Source organism: Panulirus ornatus, chromosome 25 (assembly GCF_036320965.1).
Source record: "Panulirus ornatus isolate Po-2019 chromosome 25, ASM3632096v1, whole genome shotgun sequence".
Classification (NCBI taxonomy): domain Eukaryota; kingdom Metazoa; phylum Arthropoda; class Malacostraca; order Decapoda; family Palinuridae; genus Panulirus; species Panulirus ornatus.
Window position 1 is genome coordinate 17749910 of NC_092248.1, and position 22664 is coordinate 17772573.

Below are 22664 nucleotides of genomic sequence, written 5' to 3' on the forward strand. Positions count from 1 at the left end.
TTCACACACTTTACCAAACTCAGTCACCAGCTTCTGCAGTTTCTCACATAAATCAGCCACCAGCGCTGTATCATCAGCGAACAACAACTGACTCACTTCCGAAGCTCTCTCATCCACAACAGACTACATACTTGCCCCTCTGTACAAAACTCATGCATTTACCTCCCTAACAACCGCATCCGTAAACAAATTAAACAAACATAGAGACAACACACACCCCTGCCGCATACCTACATTCACTGAGAACCATGCCTTACATCCTCGATAAAAACTTTTCACTGCTTCTAACAACTTGCCTCCCACACCATATATTCTTAATACTTTCCACAGAGCATATCTATCAACTCTATCATATGCCTTCTCTAGATCCAAACATGCTACACAGAAATCCATTTGCTTTTCCAAGTATTTCTCATATACATTCTTCAAAGCAACCACCTGATCCACACATCCTCTACCACTTCTGAAACCACACTGCTCTTTCCAAGTCTGATGCTCTGTACATGCCTTTACTGTCTCACTCAATACCCTCCCATATAATTTCTCAGAAATACTCAAGAAACTTGCACCTCTTTAATTTGAGAAATCACTTTTATCCCCTTTGCCTTTGTAAATGGTACTACGTATTCATTCCGCCAATCCTCAGACACCTCACCATGAGTCATACATACGTTAAATAACCTTACCAACCAGCCAACAATACAGTCATCCCCTGTTTTAATAAATTCCACTGCAATACCACTCAAACCAGCTGCCTTGCCGACTTTCATCTTCCGCAAAGCCTTTACTACCTCTTCTCTGTTTACCAAATGATTCGCCCTAACCCTCTCACTTTGCAGACCTCCTCGACCAAAATACCCTATATCTGCCACTCTATCATCAAACACTTTCAGCAAACCTTTAAAATACACACTCCATCTCCTTCTCACATCACCATTACCTGTTGTCTCCTCCCTATTAGCCCCTTTCACTGAAGTTCCAACTTGTGACCTTGTCTTCCGCACTCTATTTACCTCCTTCCAAAACATCATTTTATTCTCCCTAAAATTTAATGATACTCTCTCACCCCAACAGTCATTTACCCTCTTTTTCACCTCTTGCACGATTCTCTTGAGCTCCTGCCTCTTTCTTTCATACATCTCCCACTCATTTGCATTTTTTCCCTGCAAAAATCGTCCAAATGCCTCTCTCTTCTCTTTTAATAATAATTTTACTTCTTCATCCCACCACTCACTACCCTTTCTAATCAACCCACCTCCCACACTTCTCATGCCACAAGCATCTTTTGCGCAAGCCATCACTGCTTCCCTAAATACATCTCATTTCTCCCCCACTCCCCTTACCTCCTTTGTTCTCACCTTTTTCCATTCTATACTCAGTCTCTCCTGTTACTTCCTCACACAAGTCTCCTTCCCAAGCTCAGTTACTCTCACCAATCTCTTCATCCCAACATTCTCTCTTCTTTTCTGAAAACCCATACAAATCTTCACATTTGCTTCCACAAGATAATGATTAGACAACACTCCAGTTGCCCCTCTCAGTACATTAACATCCAAAAGTCTCTCTTTCGCGCGCCTATCAATTAACACGTAATCCAATAACGCTCTCTGGCCATCTCTCCTACTTACATACGTATACTTATGTGTATCTCGGTTTTTAAACCAGGTATTCCCAATCACCAGTCCTTTTTCAGCACATAAATCTACAAGCTCTTCACCATTTTCATTTACAGCACCGAACACCACATGTATACCAATTACTCCCTCAACTGCCACATTACTCACCTTTGCATTCAAATCACCCATCATTATAACCCGGTCTCGTGCATCAAAACCACTAACACACTCATTCAGCTGCTCCCAAAACACTTGCCTCTCATGATCTTTCTTCTCATGCCCAGCTGAATATGCACCAATAATCACCCATCTCTCTCCATCAACTTTCAGTTTTACCCATATCTATCTAGAAATTACTTTCTTGTACTCTATTACATGCTCCCACAACTCCTGTTTCGGAAGTAGTGCAACTCCTTCCCTTACTCTTGTTCTCTCACTAACCCTTACTTTACTCACAAGACATTCCCAAACCACTCTTCCCCTTTACCCTTTAGCTTCGTTTCACTCAGAGCCAAAACATCCAGGTTCCTTTCCTCAAACATAGTACCTATCTCTCATTTTTTCTCATCTTGGTTATATCCACACACATTTAGACACCCCAATCTGAGCCTTCGAGAAGGATGAGCACTTCCCGCGTGACTCAGTCTTCTGTTTCAACTTTTAGAAAGTTAAAATACAAGGAGGGGAGGGTTTCTGGCCCCCCGCTCCCGTCCGCTTTAGTCGCCTTCTACGACACGTGAGGAATGCGTGGGAAGTATTCTTTCCCCCCTATCCCCAGCGATATATATATATATATATATATATATATATATATATATATATATATATATATATATATATATATATATATATATATATATATATATATATATATATATATATATATATTATATATATATATATATATATATATATATATATATATATATATATATATTATATATATATATATATATATATATATATTTTTTTTTTTTTTTTTTTTTTACTTTGTCGCTGTCTCCCGCGTTTGCGAGGTAGCGCGAGGAAACAGACGAAAGAAATGGCCCAACCCAACCCCATACACATGTATATACATACGTCCACACACGCAAATATACATACCTACACAGCTTTCCATGGTTTACCCCAGACGCTTCACATGCCTTGATTCAATCCACTGACAGCACGTCAACCCCGGTATACCACATCGCTCCAATTCACTCTATTCCTTGCCCTCCTTTCACCCTCCTGCATGTTCAGGCCCCGATCACACAAAATCTTTTTCACTCCATCTTTCCACCTCCAATTTGGTCTCCCTCTTCTCCTTGCTCCCTCCACCTCCGACACATATATCCTCTTGGTCAATCTTTCCTCACTCATCCTCTCCATGTGCCCAAACCACTTCAAAACACCCTCTTCTGCTCTCTCAACCACGCTCTTTTTATTTCCACACATCTCTCTTACCCTTACGTTACTCACTCGATCAAACCACCTCACACCACACATTGTCCTCAAACATCTCATTTCCAGCACATCCATCCTCCTGCGCACAACTCTATCCATAGCCCACGCCTCGCAACCATACAACATTGTTGGAACTACTATTCCTTCAAACATACCCATTTTTGCTTTCCGAGATAATGTTCTCGACTTCCACACATTCTTCAAGGCCCCCAGAATTTTCGCCCCCTCCCCCACCCTATGATCCACTTCCGCTTCCATGGTTCCATCCGCTGCCAGATCCACTCCCAGATATCTAAAACACTTCACTTCCTCCAGTTTTTCTCCATTCAAACTCACCTCCCAATTGACTTGACCCTCAACCCTACTGTACCTAACAACCTTGCTCTTATTCACATTCACTCTTAACTTTCTTCTTCCACACACTTTACCAAACTCAGTATATATATATATATATATATATATATATATATATATATATATATATATATATATATATATATATATATATATATATATATATATATATATATATATATATATATATATATATATATATATATATATATATATATATACACATAAATATCAAGAGAAAGGTGCAAGAGGTGAAAAAGAGGTCAAATGAGAGCTGGAGTGAAAGAGTATCTGTAAATTTTAGGGAGAATAAAAAGATGTTTGGAAGGAGGTAAATAAAGTGCGTAAGACAAGGGAACAAATGGGAACATCAGTGAAGGGGGCAAATGAGGAGATGATAACAAGTAGTGGTGATGTGAGGAGATGGAGTGAGTATTTTCAAGTTCTGTTGAATGTGTTTGATGATAGAGTGGCAGATGTAGGGTGTTTTGGTTGAGACGATGTGCATAGTAAGAGGGTTAAGGAGAATGATTTGGTTAACAGAGAAGAGGTAGAAACAGCTTTGCTGAAGATAAAGTCAATGTCATTGCAAAGTCATTGCAGTGAAATTTATTGAAAAAGGGGTGACTGTGTTGTTGACTGGTTGTTAAGGTTATTTAATGTATGTATGACTCATAGTGAGGTGCCTGAGGATCCGCCGAATGCTTGCATAGTTCCATTGTACAAAGGCAAAGGAAATAAAAGTGAGTGCTCAAATTACAGAGGTATAAATTTTTTTTTTGTATTCCTGGGAAATTATATGGGAGGGTATTGAATGAGAGGGTGAAGGCATGTACAGAGCATCAGATTATGGAAGAGCAGTGTGTTTTCAGAAGTGGTAGAGGATATGTGGATTAGGTGTTTCCTTTAAATAAAGTATTTGAGAAATACTTAGAAAAGCAAATGGATTTGTATGTAGCATTTATGGATCTGGAAAAGGTATATGATAGAGTTGATAAAGGTACTCTGTGGAATGTTTAAAAATATTTGGTGTGGGAGGTATGTTGTTAGAAGTCGTGAAAAGTCTTTATCGAGGATGTAAGTCATGTATAGGTGTAGGAAGAGTGGAAAGTGATTGGATCTCACTGATTCTTGGTTTTCGGAACGTGTGTGTGATGTCTCCATAGTTGTTTAATTTGTTTATGGATGTTGCTGTTAGGGAGGTGAATGCAAGAATTTTGGAAAGAGGAGCAAGTATGCGGTCTATTGTGAATGAGAGCGCTTGGAAAGTGAGTCAGTTGTTGTTCGCTTGTGATACAACGCTGGTGGCTGATTTGGGTGAGAAACAGCACAAGCTGGTGACTGAGTTTGGTAAAATGTGTGAAAGAAGAAAGTTAAGAGTAAATGTGAATAAGAGCAAGGTTATTAGGTACAGTAGGGTTGAGGGTCAAGTCAATTGGGAGGTAAGTTTTTATGGAGAAAAGCTGGAGGAAGTAAAGTGTTTTAGACATCTGGGAGTGGATCTGGCAGCGGATGGAACCATGGAAGCGGAAGTGAATCATAGCGTGGGGGAGGGGGCGAAAATTCTAGGAGCCTTGAAGAATGTGTGGAAGTCGAGAACATTATCTCGGAAAGCAAAAATGGCTATGTTTGATGGAATAGTGGTTCCAACAATGTTGTATGGTTGCTAGGCGTGGGCTATCGATAGAGTAGTGCGCAGGAGGGTGGATGTGCTAGAAATGAGATGTTTGAGGACAATATGTGGTGTGAGGTGGTTTGATCGAATGAGTAATGTAAGGGTAAGAGAGATGTGTGGAAATAAGAAGAGCGTGGTTGAGAGAGAAGAAGAGGATGTTTTGAAATGGTTTGGGCACATAGAGAGAAAGGTGCAAGAGGTGAAAAGAGGGCAAATGAGAGTTGGGGTGAGAGAGTTTCATTAAATTTTAGGGATAATAAAAAGATGTTCTGGAAGGAGGTAAATAAAGTGCGTAACACGAGGGAGCAAATGGGAACTTCAGTGAAGGGCGCTAATGTATATATATATATATATATATATATATATATATATATATATATATATATATATATATATATATATATATATATTATCCCTGGGGATAGGGGAGAAAGAATACTTCCCACGTATTCCCTGCGTGTCGTAGAAGGCGACTAAAAGGGGAGGGAGCGGGGGGCTGGAAATCCTCCCCTCTCACTTTTTTTTTTAATTTTCCAAAAGAGGGAACAGAGAAGGGGACCAGGTGAGGATATTCCCTCAAGGGCCCAGTCCTCTGTTCTCAACGCTACCTCGCTAATGCGGGAAATGGCGAATAGTATGAAAGAAAAGAAAATATATATATATATATATATATATATATATATATATATATATATATATATATATATATATATATATATATATATATATATATATATATGTATATATATATATATATATATATATATATATATATATATATATATATATATATATATATATATATATATATATATATATATATATATATATATATTTATCCCTGGGGATAGGGGTGAAAGAATACTTCCCACGTATTCCTCGCGTGTCGTAGAAAGCGACTAGAGGGGACGGGAGCGGGGGGCCAGAAATCCTCCCCTCCTTGTATCAACTTTCTAAAATGGGAAACAGAAGGGAGACCAAATTGGAGGTGGAAAGATGGAGTGAAAAAGATTTTGTGTGATCGGGGCCTGAACATGCAGGAGGGTGAAAGGAGGGCAAGGAATAGAGTGAATTGGAGCGATGTGGTATACCGGGGTTGACGTGCTGTCAGTGGATTGAATCAAGGCATGTGAAGCGTCTGGGGTAAGCCATGGAAAGCTGTGTAGGTATGTATATTTGCGTGTGTGGACGTATGTATATACATGTGTATGGGGGGGGTTGGGCCATTTCTTTCGTCTGTTTCCTTGCGCTACCTCGCAAACGCGGGAGACAGCGACAAAGTATAATAAATAAATAAATATATATATATATATATATATATATATATATATATAGATATATATATATATATATATATATGTATATATATAAATATATATATATATATATATATATATATATATATATATATATATATATAATATATATATATATATATATATATATATATATATATATATATATATATATATATATATATATATATATATATATATATATATATATATATATATATATATATATATATATATATATATATATATATATATATATATATATATATATTATTATTATTATTATTACTATCGGTATCATCAGTGACAAGCCGTGCATCACAAAATTCCACACCCTTCCTTCCTTCACCTTAGGCAACCACACCAAAGACGCAGACACATTACTACTGCCTTGCTTGCCTGCACCACTTGACTACTACAGTCCTGCCTGCACGCGTGTATGCATGTCATACGACAGCATCAGCAGCAGCACAGAAAAAGAAGTAGCAGAAACACAGTACAGGGGCAACACAGAGATGTGCCAACAATGGGTGGCGGGTGAGAAGGAAGAAGAAGAAGAAGAACTTTGCTGTGATGATGCAGAGGGCTTGGACACAAAATCAACAACACCAAAAGTAAGTCCAACACCACCACCACAACCTCCTTCATCTCGTCTAATCCTGCGCCTGAACCCCGGCCCGCTTCCTGCACAGGCCCGAAATTGCAAGCTTGATGGTTCTGTCTTAGTCAACAATGCTCGAGAAGATAATATTGGATGTCATCTCACATTGATGGAATTGTATGAAAAAGTTTTTATCTTCCTGTGGATTTGGCTGGCATTAATAACAGTATGCACAGCTGTATCGGTGCTTTTTCTGTTACTTGTAACTTTACCTCCCTTTAATCGGCTCTTCCTGTGTATGCATTCATCCTCTAAGGGTATTAGAAATGTCAAGAATAAGGTACTGAAACTTTGTGGTTATGCTGATTTGTATGTTTTATACTTATTCAAAAGACATAGGAGTGAAACACAGTTCATTATGTTTTTGACTAGGTTTGTTCATTGTGCTGAAAACAAAATGCTGGTTGGAAATGACGAAACAAATCCATCCAATTTGAATAAGCCAGCAAACACTGACAATGGCCTAGATTATCCCAGTAACACAAAAAATGAGAAATTTCTTAATTTCAATCATACATTTCCTCCACATGCCCATACTTCTATTGATGTTTCAACCCCAATAAATAAGAATATCTTGACTGGTTTCTCTACAGGGGATCATATACGCAGTCGAAAATTTCATGCATCGTTATCAAGTCCAAAAGTTCAGCTACCTTCTGACTGCATTGAGGTACATTAGGTTTAGTATTCTAATGTGAAAGTAGCTTGAAAAGAGGAATGAAAATTGGGGAGGTTTGGAATAGCATGTTAAAAATGGTCATAATTACATTTGGTATCCCTGGGGTTAGGGGAGAAAGAATACTTCCCACGTATTCCCTGCGTGTCGTAGAAGGCGACTAAAAGGGAAGGAAGCGGGAGGCTGGAAATCCTCCCCTCTCTTTTTTTTTTTTTTTTTTTCCAAAAGAACGAACAGAGAAGAGAGCCAGATGAGGATATTCCCTCAGGGGCCCATTCCTCTGTTCTAAACGGTACCTCACTGATGCGGGAGATGGCGAATAGTATGAAAGAAAATATATATAAAAGAGAGAACATTATCTGGGAGAGCGAAAATGGGTAAGTTTGATAGAGGAGTAGTTCCAACAAAATTATATTGTTGAGAGAAGGGTTGATGTGCTGAAAACTAAAGCGGGATCCGAAATTGGAAATATAAGAATATATATATATATATATATATATATATATATATATATATATATATATATATATTTATATATATATATTCAAGAAGTTTTTTTTTTTTTAATTTTCCAAAAGAAGGAACAGAGAACGAGGCCAGGTGAGGATATTCCCTCAGAAGCCCAGTCCTCTGTTCTTAGCGCTACCTTGCTAACGCGGGAAATGGCGAATAGTTTGAAAGAAAGATATATATATATATATATATATATATATATATATATATATATATATATATATATATATATATATATATATATATATGTATATATATATATATATATATATATATATATATATATATATATGTATATATATATATATATATATATATATATATATATATATATATATATATATATATATATATATATATATATATATATATATATATATATATATATATATATATATATATATATATATATATATATATATATATATATATGTATATATACATATATATATATATATATATATATATATATTTTTTTTTTTTTTTTTTTTTTATACTTTGTCGCTGTCTCCCGCGTTTGCGAGGTAGCGCAAGGAAACAGACGAAAGAAATGGCCCAACCCTCCCCATACACATGTACATACACACGTCCACACACGCAAATATACATACCTACACAGCTTTCCATGGTTTACCCCGGACGCTTCAAATGCCTTGATTCAATCCACTGACAGCACGTCAACCCCTGTACACCACATCGCTCCAATTCACTCTATTCCTTGCCCTCCTTTCACCCTCCTGCATGTTCAGGCCCCGATCACACAAAATCCTTTTCACTCCATCTTTCCACCTCCAATTTGGTCTCCCTCTTCTCCTCGTTCCCTCCACCTCCGACACATATATCCTCTTGGTCAATCTTTCCTCACTCATTCTCTCCATGTGCCCAAACCATTTCAAAACACCCTCTTCTGCTCTCTCAACCACGCTCTTTTTATTTCCACACATCTCTCTTACCCTTACGTTACTTACTCGATCAAACCACCTAACACCACACATTGTCCTCAAACATCTCATTTCCAGCACATCCATCCTCCTGCGCACAACTCTATCCATAGCCCACGCCTCGCAACCATACAACATTGTTGGAACTACTATTCCTTCAAACATACCCATTTTTGCTTTCCGGGATAATGTTCTCGACTTCCAAACATTTTTCAAGGCTCCCAAAATTTTCGCCCCCTCCCCCACCCTATGATCCACTTCCGCTTCCATGGTTCCATCCGCTGCCAGATCCACTCCCAGATATCTAAAACACTTCACTTCCTCCAGTTTTTCTCCATTCAAACTCACCTCCCAATTGACTTGACCCTCAACCCTACTGTACCTAATAACCTTGCTCTTATTCACATTTACTCTTAACTTTCTTCTTCCACACACTTTACCAAACTCCGTCACCAGCTTCTGCAGTTTCTCACATGAATCCGCCACCAGCGCTGTATCATCAGCGAACAACAACTGACTCACTTCCCAAGCTCTCTCATCCCCAACAGACTTCATACTTGCCCCTCTTTCCAAGACTCTTGCATTTACCTCCCTAACAACCCCATCCATAAACAAATTAAACAACCATGGAGACATCACACACCCCTGCCGCAAACCTACATTCACTGAGAACCAATCACTTTCCTCTCTTCCTACACGTACACATGCCTTACATCCTCGATAAAAACTTTTCACTGCTTCTAACAACTTTCCTCCCACACCATATATTCTTAATACCTTCCACAGAGCATCTCTATCAACTCTATCATATGCCTTCTCCAGATCCATAAATGCTACATACAAATCCATTTGCTTTTCTAAGTATTTCTCACATACATTCTTCAAAGCAAACACCTGATCCACACATCCTCTACCACTTCTGAAACCACACTGCTCTTCCCCAATCTGATGCTCTGTACATGCCTTCACCCTCTCAATCAATACCCTCCCATATAATTTACCAGGAATACTCAACAAACTTATACCTCTGTAATTTGAGCACTCACTCTTATCCCCTTTGCCTTTGTACAATGGCACTATGCACGCAGTCCGCCAATCCTCAGGCACCTCACAATGAGTCATACAGACATTAAATAACCTTACCAACCAGTCAACAATACAGTCACCCCCTTTTGTAATAAATATATATATATATATATATAAATATATATATATATATGTATATATATATATATATATATATATATATATATATATATATATATATATATATATATATATATATATATATATATATATATATATATATATATATATATATATATTCTTATATTTCCAATTTCGGATCCCGCTTTAGTTTTCAGCACATCAACCCTTCTCTCAACAATATAATTTTGTTGGAACTACTCCTCTATCAAACTTACCCATTTTCACTCTCCGAGATAGTGTTCTCTCTTTCCACATATTCATCATCGTTCCCACATCCTTTTCACTCTGTTCTTCCTTATGACTCACTTCCACTTCATTGGTTCTATTCCCTGCCAAGTCCATTCCCAGATATCTAAAATCTTCACTTCCTCTAGTTTTTCTCCTTTTAAACTCGCATCCCGATTATCTTGTCCGAAAACCCTGCTGAACTTAATATCCTTGTTGTTTTTCACGTTTGGTCTCCACTTCACCACCTTTTTTCTCTTCACCAAACCAAACAAAAACACCCTACATCTGCCACTCTAACGTGAAACACATTCAAAAATACTTCAAAATACTCACTCTATCTCCTCATTTCATCACTACCTGTTATGACTTCCCTCCTTTCCCCTTCACCGACGATCCAATATGTTCTCTAGCCTTTTGAACGTAATTTACCTCCCTCTAAAACCCTTTTCATTTTCCTTAAAATCTAATGATACCCTCTCACTGCGACTATCATTTGCCTATCTTTTCTCAACTCTTGAACCTTCCTTTTGACCTCCCGCCGCATTCTCTTATATATCTCGGTCATTCTCATTCCGTTCTTGCTAGTATCGTCCAAGCGTCTCCCATTTCTTTTTACTTACAATTTTACTTCTTCATCTTACCACTCAGTACCCTTCCTAATCTGCCCACCTCTCACCTTTCTTATGCCCCATGCAATTCTTGCACATGCCATTACTGCTTCCGTAAACTCACAACTTTCCTCACACGCTCCCTTCATGTCATTTGCTCTAACATTATGCCATTCTTCACTCAGACTCTCCTAGTGCTTCCTAACGAAAGTCTCCTTTCCAAGCTCACTTGCTCTCACCACTCTCTTCTCCCGACATTCTCTCTTCTGTTTTGAAAACCTCTACAAATCCTCACCTTCGTCTCCTTAAGATGGCGATCAGATATCACACCAGCTGCCCCTCTCAGCAAACGAACATAGATAAGTCTCTTTTACACGCCTATCTAATAATGACCTTTGACCAGCTCTCCTATACCTACATACGTAATCTTGTGTATATTTCTTCTTTTTTTACCATGTATTCCAAATCAACAGTCTTTTCTTTTTTAGCACACAAATTCACAAGCTCGTCACCAGTTCCATTCACCACACTGAATACTCCATGAACACCAATACTACCCTTAACTGCCACATTGCTAAACTTCGAATTTGAATCATCCATACCTAATATGAGTTCTCGTGCACCAAAACTGCTGATACACTAACCTGCTTGATTTCAAAACACTTACCTCTCAAGACCGTTCTTCCTATGGCCAGGTGCATAAGCATCAACAGTCCACCATCCCTCTCCATTCCTTTCCAATTTTACCCACATGAATCTAGAATTTACTCCGGTACACTCTGTCTCACACCCCGACAACTTCTGCTTTAGGAGTATTGCTACTCCTTCCTTAGCTCTTGTCCTCTAACCAAACCCTGACTTTATTCCCAAGACTTTTCCAAACCATTCTTCCCCTTTACCCATGAGCTTCGTTTCACTCAGAACCAGAACATCCAGGTTTCGTTCCTCAAACATTCTTCTTATATTTCCTTTCTTCGCATCTTGGTAACATCCAAACACATTTAGACACCCCAGTCTGAGCCTTCGAGGTGGATGAGCACTTCCCGCTTGACTCATGTTTCCTCTTTTCAAAATTGACATGAGGAAGGGAAAGGCTTACGGCCCTTCCAGTCCTGCCCCATTTAGTCGCTTTTTACGATGATAGAGTGGCAGATGTAGGGTGTTTTTGTCGAGGTGGTATGCTAAGTGAGAGGAGTCAGGGAGAATGGTAGTGAAAGCTTTGTGGGAGATGAAATCTGGCAAGGCGGAGGGTTTGGATGGTATTACAGTAAAATTATCAGATTAGGGGGTGACTGTGTTGTTGAGTGGTTGGTAAGGATATTCGTTGTATGTATGGATCATGGTGAAGTGCCTGAGGATTGGCGGAATGAATACATAGCACTATTGTACAAAGGCATAGGGGATAAAGGTGAGTTTTCAAACTACAGAGGCATAAGTTTGTTGTGAGTTCCTGGGAAATTATATTGGAGGGTATTGAGTGAGAGGGTGAAAGCATGTACAGAGCATTAGAGTAGGGGAAGAGCAGTGTGGTTTCAGAAGTAGTAGAGGATGTGTGAATCAGGTTCTTGCCTTGAAGAATGTGTATGAAAAATACTTAGAAAAACAGATGGATTTGTATGTGGCATTTACGGATCTGGAAAAGGCATAAGATAGGGTTTATAGAGATGCTTTGTGGAAGGTCTTAAGAGTATATGGTGTGAGAGGTAAGTGGCTAGAAGTAGTGAAAAGTATTTACCAAGGATGTAAGGCATGTGTCTGAGTAGGAAGTGAGGAGAGTGACTGGTTCCCAGTGAATGTTGGTCTACGGCAGGGGTGCATGATGTTTCCATGGTTGTTTAATTTGTCTATGGATGGAGTGGTTAGGGAGGAAAATGAAGATTTTTGGAGAGAGGAGCGAGTATGCAGTCTGTTGTGGATGAGAGTCCTGGGAAGTGAGCCAGTTATTGACTGCCGATAATACAGCTCTAGTGACTGATTTGAGTGAGAAACTGCAGAAGTTGTTGACTGGATTTGAGAAAGTGTGTGAAAGGAGAAAGTCGATGGTAAATGTGAATATGAGCACGGATATTAGCTTCAGTAGGTATAAGAAACAAGTTAAGAGGGATGTAGGTTTGAATGGAGAAAAATTGGAGAAAGTGAAGTGTTTTAGATATCTGAGAGTGAACTTTGCAGCGAATGGAGCCATGGAAGCGGAGGTGAGTCACAGGGTGGGGGAGGGAGCAAAGGTTCAGGAGGTGATGAAGAATATGTGGAAGGAGAGAAACTTATCTCGGAGAGCAGAACGGGTATGTTTGCAGGAATAGTAGTTCCAACAAATTCAATCACCAACTTCTGCAGTTTCTCATCCGAATCAGCCACCAGCACTGTATTATCAGCTAACAACAACTGACTCACTTCCCAAGCCCTCTCATCTACAACAGACTGCATACTTGCCCTTCTCTCTAAAACTTTTGCATTCACCTCCCTAACCACCCCATTAACAACAAATTAAATAACCATGGAGACATCACGCACCCCTGCCGCAAACCGACATTCAGTGGGAACCAATCACTTTCCACTCTTCGTATTCGTACACTGCTTCTTGCAAGGTGTTAATCATTCTTATCATGCTGCATCTCATTCTCATTTCATCATACTCCTCTTGTCATTAAATCTCTTATCTTTACTCCACCATACATCTCCCGTCACCACATATTTCTCACCCTCATTATTCTTCAACATACTATCATTTTGCTATTGTTTGTGTATACTAGCATATGACGATTTCCACCATCATAGTATGTCTGTTGTAACTCTATAATTCTATGATCGTCGCATATATCTCACTGTCACATGTTTCCCATTAAGGACTTTTCACATACCCCATCTCAAGTCAGTCATGATTTTCACATCACTATTACAAGTCTCTCCACTTCTTTCCTGCCATCACATATCCTACACAATTTTCCTTGCTATCATATCTTCCCAAAATGTGCTTCTCATCATCACATACTCCTCATTCAATTTCTCACCTTCAAATTTCACTCATCACGTTCTTTAGATTCACATCTCCTTCGGTACTGCCTTCGCCATTGCATGTCCTGATCACGTAAATCAATAGATAGATAAATTTTTTTTTTTTTCATGCTATTCGCCATTTCCCGCGATAGCGAGGTAGCGTTAAGAACAGAGGACTGGGCCTTTGAGGGAACATCCTCACCTGGCCCCCTTCTCTGTTCCTTCTTTTGGAAAAAAAAAAAGAAAAAAAAAAAAAAAAAAAACGAGAGGGGAGGATTTCCAGCCCCCCGCTCCCTTCCCTTTTAGTCGCCTTCTACGACACGCAGGGAATACGTGGGAAGTATTCTTTCTCCCCTATCCCCAGGGATATAGATAGATAAATACAGAACGGTTTATTAAATTCAGGCGGCCATTCGGCTGAAAATATATAGTTGGGATATTACGAGTTGGAAGGTTCACGTTAGTAAATAGTTAATCAATCAATAAAGAGCTTAGCATTAAGGTGGGAATCGATGCTTTTACACGTTGGACCAGCACATGAGTGAGGTACAGCCACATGGTACAGGAAGTCTTGCAGACCAAACCTCATGGGTTATATGTCACACGTCCTTCACAAACAAATATTCTTGAACGCCATTACTTACGTTAAAGCCGCACAGAGGTAAAGTCTGGTGTGTACAGAGGTGTAGAAACCAAACCCATTCACATAAAACCGTGCGTAACATCTGGCTCGGTGAAAACAATCTCGGATGAATAGAATCACATAAAGACAGTTTTACATCGAGTAGGTTTAAGTACAGACAAACGTATAATAAAAAAGAAAGATATAAATTACGGATAGGCATATGCGTAGCAATCTCGAGGAACGTACAAGAACCAGTAATATGGGAGCTATACAGTGATGAGATGGAGCCAATTGCAGCCAGACGTACTCACAACAATTGCTTACCTTATGGAGTCCGTTGGGCTGCGTGCCGTTAATATCCTGGAGATGGAGAAAGTCGTCCCGATGTCGAAACCTCCTTGAGAACCTGCCGACATAGAGACACAGAAGAATGTTACACGGAAGAATACTTATGACACACCAATATACGAAAAGTTACAATTATACAGAGGAAATTGTTTAGTATTACCCTGGACATGACGACAAGAAGGATTGTTAACAATAGTTTGTGACCCTGTTAAATTTTGTCAAGAGGAATCGTTGGCGGTGTGCAGACACAGTGATGTTATGAGTAGCTTGTAGGACAAAGACACAGACGGTGTCAGCAATGTGTACAACAAAGACGCAGGTATCAACAGTGCGAAAGGGCGGACACGACTGTTGTTAGGCATGCGTAGGGCAGACACAGATGGTGTCAGCAACGTGCAAGACAGAGACACAGATGGTGTCAGCAACGTGCAAGACAGAGTCACAGATGGTAGCAGCAACGTGGAGGACAGAGACGCTGATGATGTCAGCAACAAGGACATAAATGGTGACAGCAATGTGTGGGACAGAGAAACATATGTTGTTAGCGTTGGGCAAATGATATTCACGTTCTACCTCACCGTCGTTTTTGATCGAGAAGAAAAAAGGATCTGTATTCTGATTCTTTGTCAGCGTTTTAAACTCATCACAAGGTCTCCATGTGAGTCCCACCAAAATCACGACTGAGAGAATCATTGGACCTAAGCACAACTGCAAATTACCTAGATTTCTAATGAAGACTTACGAATTACTCAAAATGAAATTTTCATTTGTTAAGAACGCACAAAAAAATTCCTATCGACGAGCGAACTATAAGAATAGCAACAACCAGTATAAAGGAAAGCTATAAGAAAATGGGAACAAAGATTTGGATATGTTTAAGAGTAATAATAAATAAGATTACGAAGCATAATCTAAGATAATAAAAAGGTAAAACTTTCGTATAATGATTAACTTCACACTCGGATATGCTCCATGAAGATCTGGTTCATTTGAGCGAACGAAAAAAGTGAAAATAATAACACTCTCAATGAAGAGTTCCCTTTCAGATCTGCACCAGTATTGATAACCTCCATGGCCTTTGTGTGAATTCCAAGGAAAAGGAGGTGCTCATTATAATGACATGGGAGGAATGAAAGACGGTAGTGGTGACATGGGTGGAATGAAAGACGGTAGTGGGAAGGGAGAGAGAGAGAGAGAGAGAGAGAGAGAGAGAGAGAGAGAGAGAGAGAGAGAGAGAGAGAGAGAGAGAGAGAGAGAGAGAGAGAGAGAGACTTTCATAAGCTAATAATGAGGAACTGCAGACCTCTGAGAATCTACATCTTTCCGGCGTCACGTGAATTGAGTAACACCACTAGTAGTAGAAAAAATAAAAAATATATACATATGCATACACACACACACATATATATGTATATATATATATATATATATATATATATATATATATATATATATATATATATATATATATATATATATATATATATATATATATATATATGTATATATATATATATATATATATATATATATATATATATATATATATATATATATATATATATATATATATATATATATATATATATATATATATATATATATATATATATATATATATATATATATATATATATATATATATATATATCATGAGAGGCAAGTGTTTTGGGAGCAGCTGAATGAGTGTGTTAGAGGTTTTGATGCACGAGACCGGGTTATAGTGATGGGTGATTTGAATGCAAAGGTGAGTAATGTGGCAGTTGAGGGAATAATTGGTATACATGGGGTGTTCAGTGTTGTAAATGGAAATGGTGAAGAGCTTGTAGATTTATGTGCTGAAAAAGGACTGATGATTGGGAATACCTGGTTTAAAAATCGAGATATACATAAGTATACTTATGTAAGTAGGAGAGATGGCCAGAGAGCGTTATTGGATTACGTGTTAATTGACAGGCGCGCGAAAGAGAGACTTTTGCATGTCAATGTGCTGACAGGTGCAACTGGAGGGATGTCTGATCATTATCTTGTGGAGGCTAAGGTGAAGATTTGTATGGGTTTTCAGAAAAAAAGAGTGAATGTTGGGGTGAAGAGGGTGGTGAGAGTAAATGAGCTTGGGAAGGAGACTTGTGTGAGGAAGTACCAGGAGAGACTGAGTACAGAATGGAAAAAGGTGAGAACAATGGAAGTAAGGGGAGTGGGGGAGGAATGGGAAGTATTTATGGAATCAGTGATGGATTGCGCAAAAGATGCTTGTGGCATGAGAAGAGTGGGAGGTGGGTTGATTAGAAAGGGTAGTGAGTGGTGGGATGAAGAAGTAAGAGTATTAGTGAAAGAGAAGAGAGAGGCATTTGGACGATTTTTGCAGGGAAAAAATGCAGTTGAGTGGGAGACGTATAAAAGAAAGAGACAGGAGGTCAAGAGAAAGGTGCAAGAGGTGAAAAAAAAAGGGCAAATGAGAGTTGGGGTGAGAGAGTATCATTAAATTTTAGGGAGAATAAAAAGATGTTTTGGAAGGAGGTAAATAAAGTGCGTAAGACAAGGGAGCAAATGGGAACTTCAGTGAAGGGCGCAAATGGGGAGGTGATAACAAGTAGTGGTGATGTGAGAAGGAGATGGAGTGAGTATTTTGAAGGTTTGTTGAATGTGTTTGATGATAGAGTGGCAGATATAGGGTGTTTTGGTCGAGGTGGTGTGGAAAGTGAGAGGGTTAGGGGAAATGATTTGGTAAACAGAGAAGAGGTAGTAAAAGCTTTGCGGAAGATGAAAGCCGGCAAGGGAGCAGGTTTGGATGGTATTGCAGTGGAATTTATTAAAAAAGGGGGTGACTGTATTGTTCACTGGTTGGTAAGGTTATTTAATGTATGTATGACTCACGGTGAGGTGCCTGAGGATTGGCGGAATGCGTGCATAGTGTCATTGTACAAAGGCAAAGGGGATAAGAGTGAGTGCTCAAATTACAGAGGTATAAGTTTGTTGCGTATTCCTGGTAAATTATATGGGAGGGTATTGATTGAGAGGGTGAAAGCATGTACAGAGCATCAGATTGGGGAAGAGCAGTGTGGTTTCAGAAGTGGTAGAGGATGTGTGGATCAGGTGTTTGCTTTGAAGAATGTATGTGAGAAATACTTAGAAAAGCAAATGGATTTGTATGTAGCATTTATGGATCTGGAGAAGGCATATGATAGAGTTGATAGAGATGCTCTGTGGAAGGTATTAAGAATATATGGTGTGGGAGGCAAGTTGTTAGAAGCAGTGAAAAGTTTTCATCGAGGATGTAAGGCATGTGTACGTGTAGGAAGAGAGGAAAGTGATTGGTTCTCAGTGAATTTAGGTTTGCGGCAGGGGTGTGTGATGTCTCCATGGTTGTTTAATTTGTTTATGGATGGGGTTGTTAGGGAGGTGAATGCAAGAGTTTTGGAAAGAGGGGCAAGTATGAAGTCTGTTGGGGATGAGAGAGCTTGGGAAGTGAGTCAGTTGTTGTTCGCTGATGATACAGCGCTGGTGGCTGATTCATGTGAGAAACTGCAGAAGCTGGTGACTGAGTTTGGTAAAGTGTGTGAAAGAAGAAATTTAAGAGTAAATGTGAATAAGAGCAAGGTTATTAGGTACAGTAGGGTTGAGGGTCAAGTCAATTGGGAGGTGAGTTTCAATGGAGAAAAACTGGAGGAAGTGAAGTGTTTTAGATATCTGGGAGTGGATCTGGCAGCGGATGGAACCATGGAAGCGGAAGTGGATCATAGGGTGGGGGAGGGGACGAAAATTCTGGGAGCCTTGAAGAATGTGTGGAAGTCGAGAACATTATTTCGGAAAGCAAAAATGAGTATGTTTGAAGGAATAGAGGTTCCAACAATGTTGTATGGTTGCGAGGCGTGGGCTATGGATAGAGTTGTGCGCAGGAGGATGGATGTGCTGGAAATGAGATGTTTGAGGACAATGTGTGGTGTGAGGTGGTTTGATCGAGTAAGTAACGTAAGGGTAAGAGAGATGTGTGGAAATAAAAAGAGCGTGGTTGAGAGAGCAGAAGAGGTGTTTTGAAATGGTTTGGGCACATGGAGAGAATGAGTGAGGAAAGATTGGCCAAGAGGATATATGTGTCGGAGGTGGAGGGAACGAGGAGAAGAGGGAGACCAAATTGGAGGTGGAAAGATGGAGTGAAAAAGATTTTGTGTGATCGGGGCCTGAACATGCAGGAGGGTGAAAGGAGGGCAAGGAATAGAGTGAATTAGAGCGATGTGTTATACCGGGGTTGACGTGCTGTCAGTGGATTGAATCGGGGCATGTGCAGCGTCTGGGGTAAACCATGGAAAGCTGTGTAGGTATGTGTATTTTGCGTGTGTGGACGTATGTATATACATGTGTATGGGGGTGGGTTGGGCCATTTCTTTCGTCTGTTTCCTTGCGCTACCTCGCAAACGCGGGAGACAGCGACAAAGCAAAAAAAAAAAGAAATATATATATATATACATAGATATATATATACATATATATATATATATATATATATATATATATATATATATATATATATATATATATATATATATATATATATTTTTTTTTTTTTCTTTTTTTAAACTATTCGCCATTTCCCGCATTAGCGAGGTAGCGTTAAGAACAGAGGACTGGGCCTTTTTTGGAATATCCTCACCTGGCCCCCCTCTGTTCCTTCTTTTAGAAAAAAAAAAAAAAAAAAAATAAAACGAGAGTGGAGGATTTCCAGCCCCCCGCTCCCTCCCCTTTTAGTCGCCTTCTCCGACACACGGGGAATACGTGGGAAGTATTCTTAATCCCCTATCCCCAGGGATAGAATATATATATATATATATATATATATATATATATATATATATATATATATATATATATATATATATATATATATATATATATATATATATATATATATATATATAAGGCGAATAGAGGGGACGGGAGCGGGGGGCCGTAAATCCTCCCCTCCTTGTATTTTATATATATATATATATATATATATATATATTTTTTTTTTTTTTTTTTTTTTTTCAAACTATTCGCCATTTCCCGCGTTACCGAGGTAGCGTTAAGAACAGAGAACTGGGCCACTGAGGGAATATCCTCACCTGGCCCCCTTCTCTGTTCCTTCTTTTGGAAAATTAAAAAAAATTGAGAGGGGAGGATTTCCAGCCCCCCGCTCCCTCCCCTTTTAGTCGCCTTCTACGACACGCAGGGAATACGTGGGAAGTATTCTTTCTCCCCTATCCCCAGGGATAATATATATATATATATATATATATATATATATATGTATATATATATATATATATATACATATATATATATATATATATATATATATATATATATATATATATATATATATATATATATATATATATTCTTTTTCTTTAAACTATTCGCCAATTTCCGCGTTAGCGAGGTAGCGTTAAGAACAGCGGACTGGGCCTTTTTTGGAATATTCTCACCTGGCCCCCTCTGTTCCTTCTTTTGGAAAATTGAAAAAAAAAAAAAAAAACGAGAGGGGAGGATTTCCAGCCCCCCGCTCCCTCCCCTTTTAGTCGCCTTCTACGACACGCAGGGAATACGTGGGAAGTATTCTTAATCCCCTATCCCCAGGGAGAAATATATGAATATATATCCCTGGGGATAGGGGAGAAAGAATACTTCCCACGTATTCCCTGCGTGTCGTAGAAGGCGACTAAAAGGGGAGGGAGCGGGGGGGCTGGAAATCCTCCCCTCTCAATTTTCTTTTTTTTTAATTTTCCAAAAGAAGGAACAGAGAAGGGGGCCAGGTGAGGATATTCCCTCAGTGGCCCTGTTCTCTGTTCTTAACGCTACCTCGCTAACGCGGGAAATGGCGAATAGTTTGAAAAAAAAAAAAAAAAATATATATATATATATATATATATATATATATATATATATATATATATATAGATATATATATATATTACTCCCTGGGGATAGGGGATTAAGAATACTTATATATATATATACATATACTTATATATATATATATATATATATATATATATATATATATATATATATATATATATATATATATATATATATATATATATCTGGGAGTGGATCTGGCAGCGGATGGAACCATGGTAGCGGAAGTGGATCACAGGGTGGGGGAGGGGCGAAAATCCTGGGAGTCTTGAAGAATGTGTGGAAGTCGAGAACATTATCTCGGAAAGCAAAAATGGGTATGTTTGAAGGAATAGTTGTTCCAACATTGTTGTATGGTTGCGAGGCGTGGGCTATGGATAGATTTGTGAGGAGGAGGATGGATGTGCTTTAAATGAGATGTTTGAGGACAATGTGTGGTGTGAGGTGGTTTGATCGAGTAAGTAACGTAAGGGTAAATGAGATGTGTGGAAATAAAAAGAGCGTGGTTGAGAGAGCAGAAGAGGGTGTTTTTGAAATGGTTTGGGCACATGGAGAGAATGAGTGAGGAAAGATTGACCAAGAGGATATATGTGTCGGAGGTGCAGGGAACGAGGAGAAGTGGAAGACCAAATTGGAGGTGGAAAGATGGAGTGAAAAAGATTTTGTGTGGTCGGGGCCTGAACATGCAGGAGGGTGAAAGGAGGGAAAGGAATCGAGTGAATTGGATCGATGTGGTATACCGGGGTTGACGTGCTGTCAGTGGATTGAATCAGGCCATGTGAAGCGTATGGGGTAAACCATGGAAAGCTGTGTAGGTATGTATATTTGCGTGTGTGGACGTATGTATATACATGTGTATGGGGGTGGGTTGGGCCATTTCTTTCGTCTGTTTCCTTGCGCTACCTCGCAAACGCGGGAGACAGCGACAAAGCTAAAAAAAAAAAAAGAAAATATATATATATATATATATATATATATATATATATATATATATATATATATATATATATATATATTAGGGGATTAAGAATACTTCCCACGTATTCCCTGCGTGTCGTAGAAGGCGACTAAAAGGGGAGGGAGCGGGGGGCTGGAAATCCTCCCCTCTCGTTTTTTTTTAAATTTTCCAAAAGAAGGAACAGAGGGGGCCAGGTGAGGATATTCCAAAAAAGGCCCAGTCCTCTGTTCTTAACGCTACCTCGCTAACGTGGGAAATGGCGAATAGTTTAAAAGAAAAGAAAAGATATATATATATATATATATATATATATATATATATATATATATATATATATATATATATATATATATATATATATATATATATATATATATATATATATATATATATATATATAAATATATATATATATATATATATATATATATATATATATATATATATATATATATATATATATATATATATATATATATATATATATATATATATATATATATATATATATATATATATATATATATATATATATATATATAAGGAGGTAAATAAAGTGCGTAAGACATGGGAGCAAATGGGAACTTCAGTGAAGGGCGCAAATGGGGAGGTGATA

General features: G+C 38.4%; 1 protein-coding gene across 1 annotated transcript in view; it reads right to left on the reverse strand.

Annotated features, from left to right (window-relative positions):
* Window positions 1-7265: 7265 nt before the first annotated feature.
* LOC139757328 (FMRFamide receptor-like) overlaps window positions 7266-22664 on the reverse strand; it is a 485916-nt gene continuing 470517 nt past the window's right edge. Inside the window, exons 4-5 of the mRNA XM_071677752.1 lie at window positions 15169-15250; window positions 7266-7298 (exon numbers count right to left, since the gene is read on the reverse strand). Of these exons, the coding sequence (XP_071533853.1) occupies window positions 7266-7298; window positions 15169-15250 (115 nt within the window). The remainder of the gene's footprint in view (window positions 7299-15168; window positions 15251-22664) is intronic.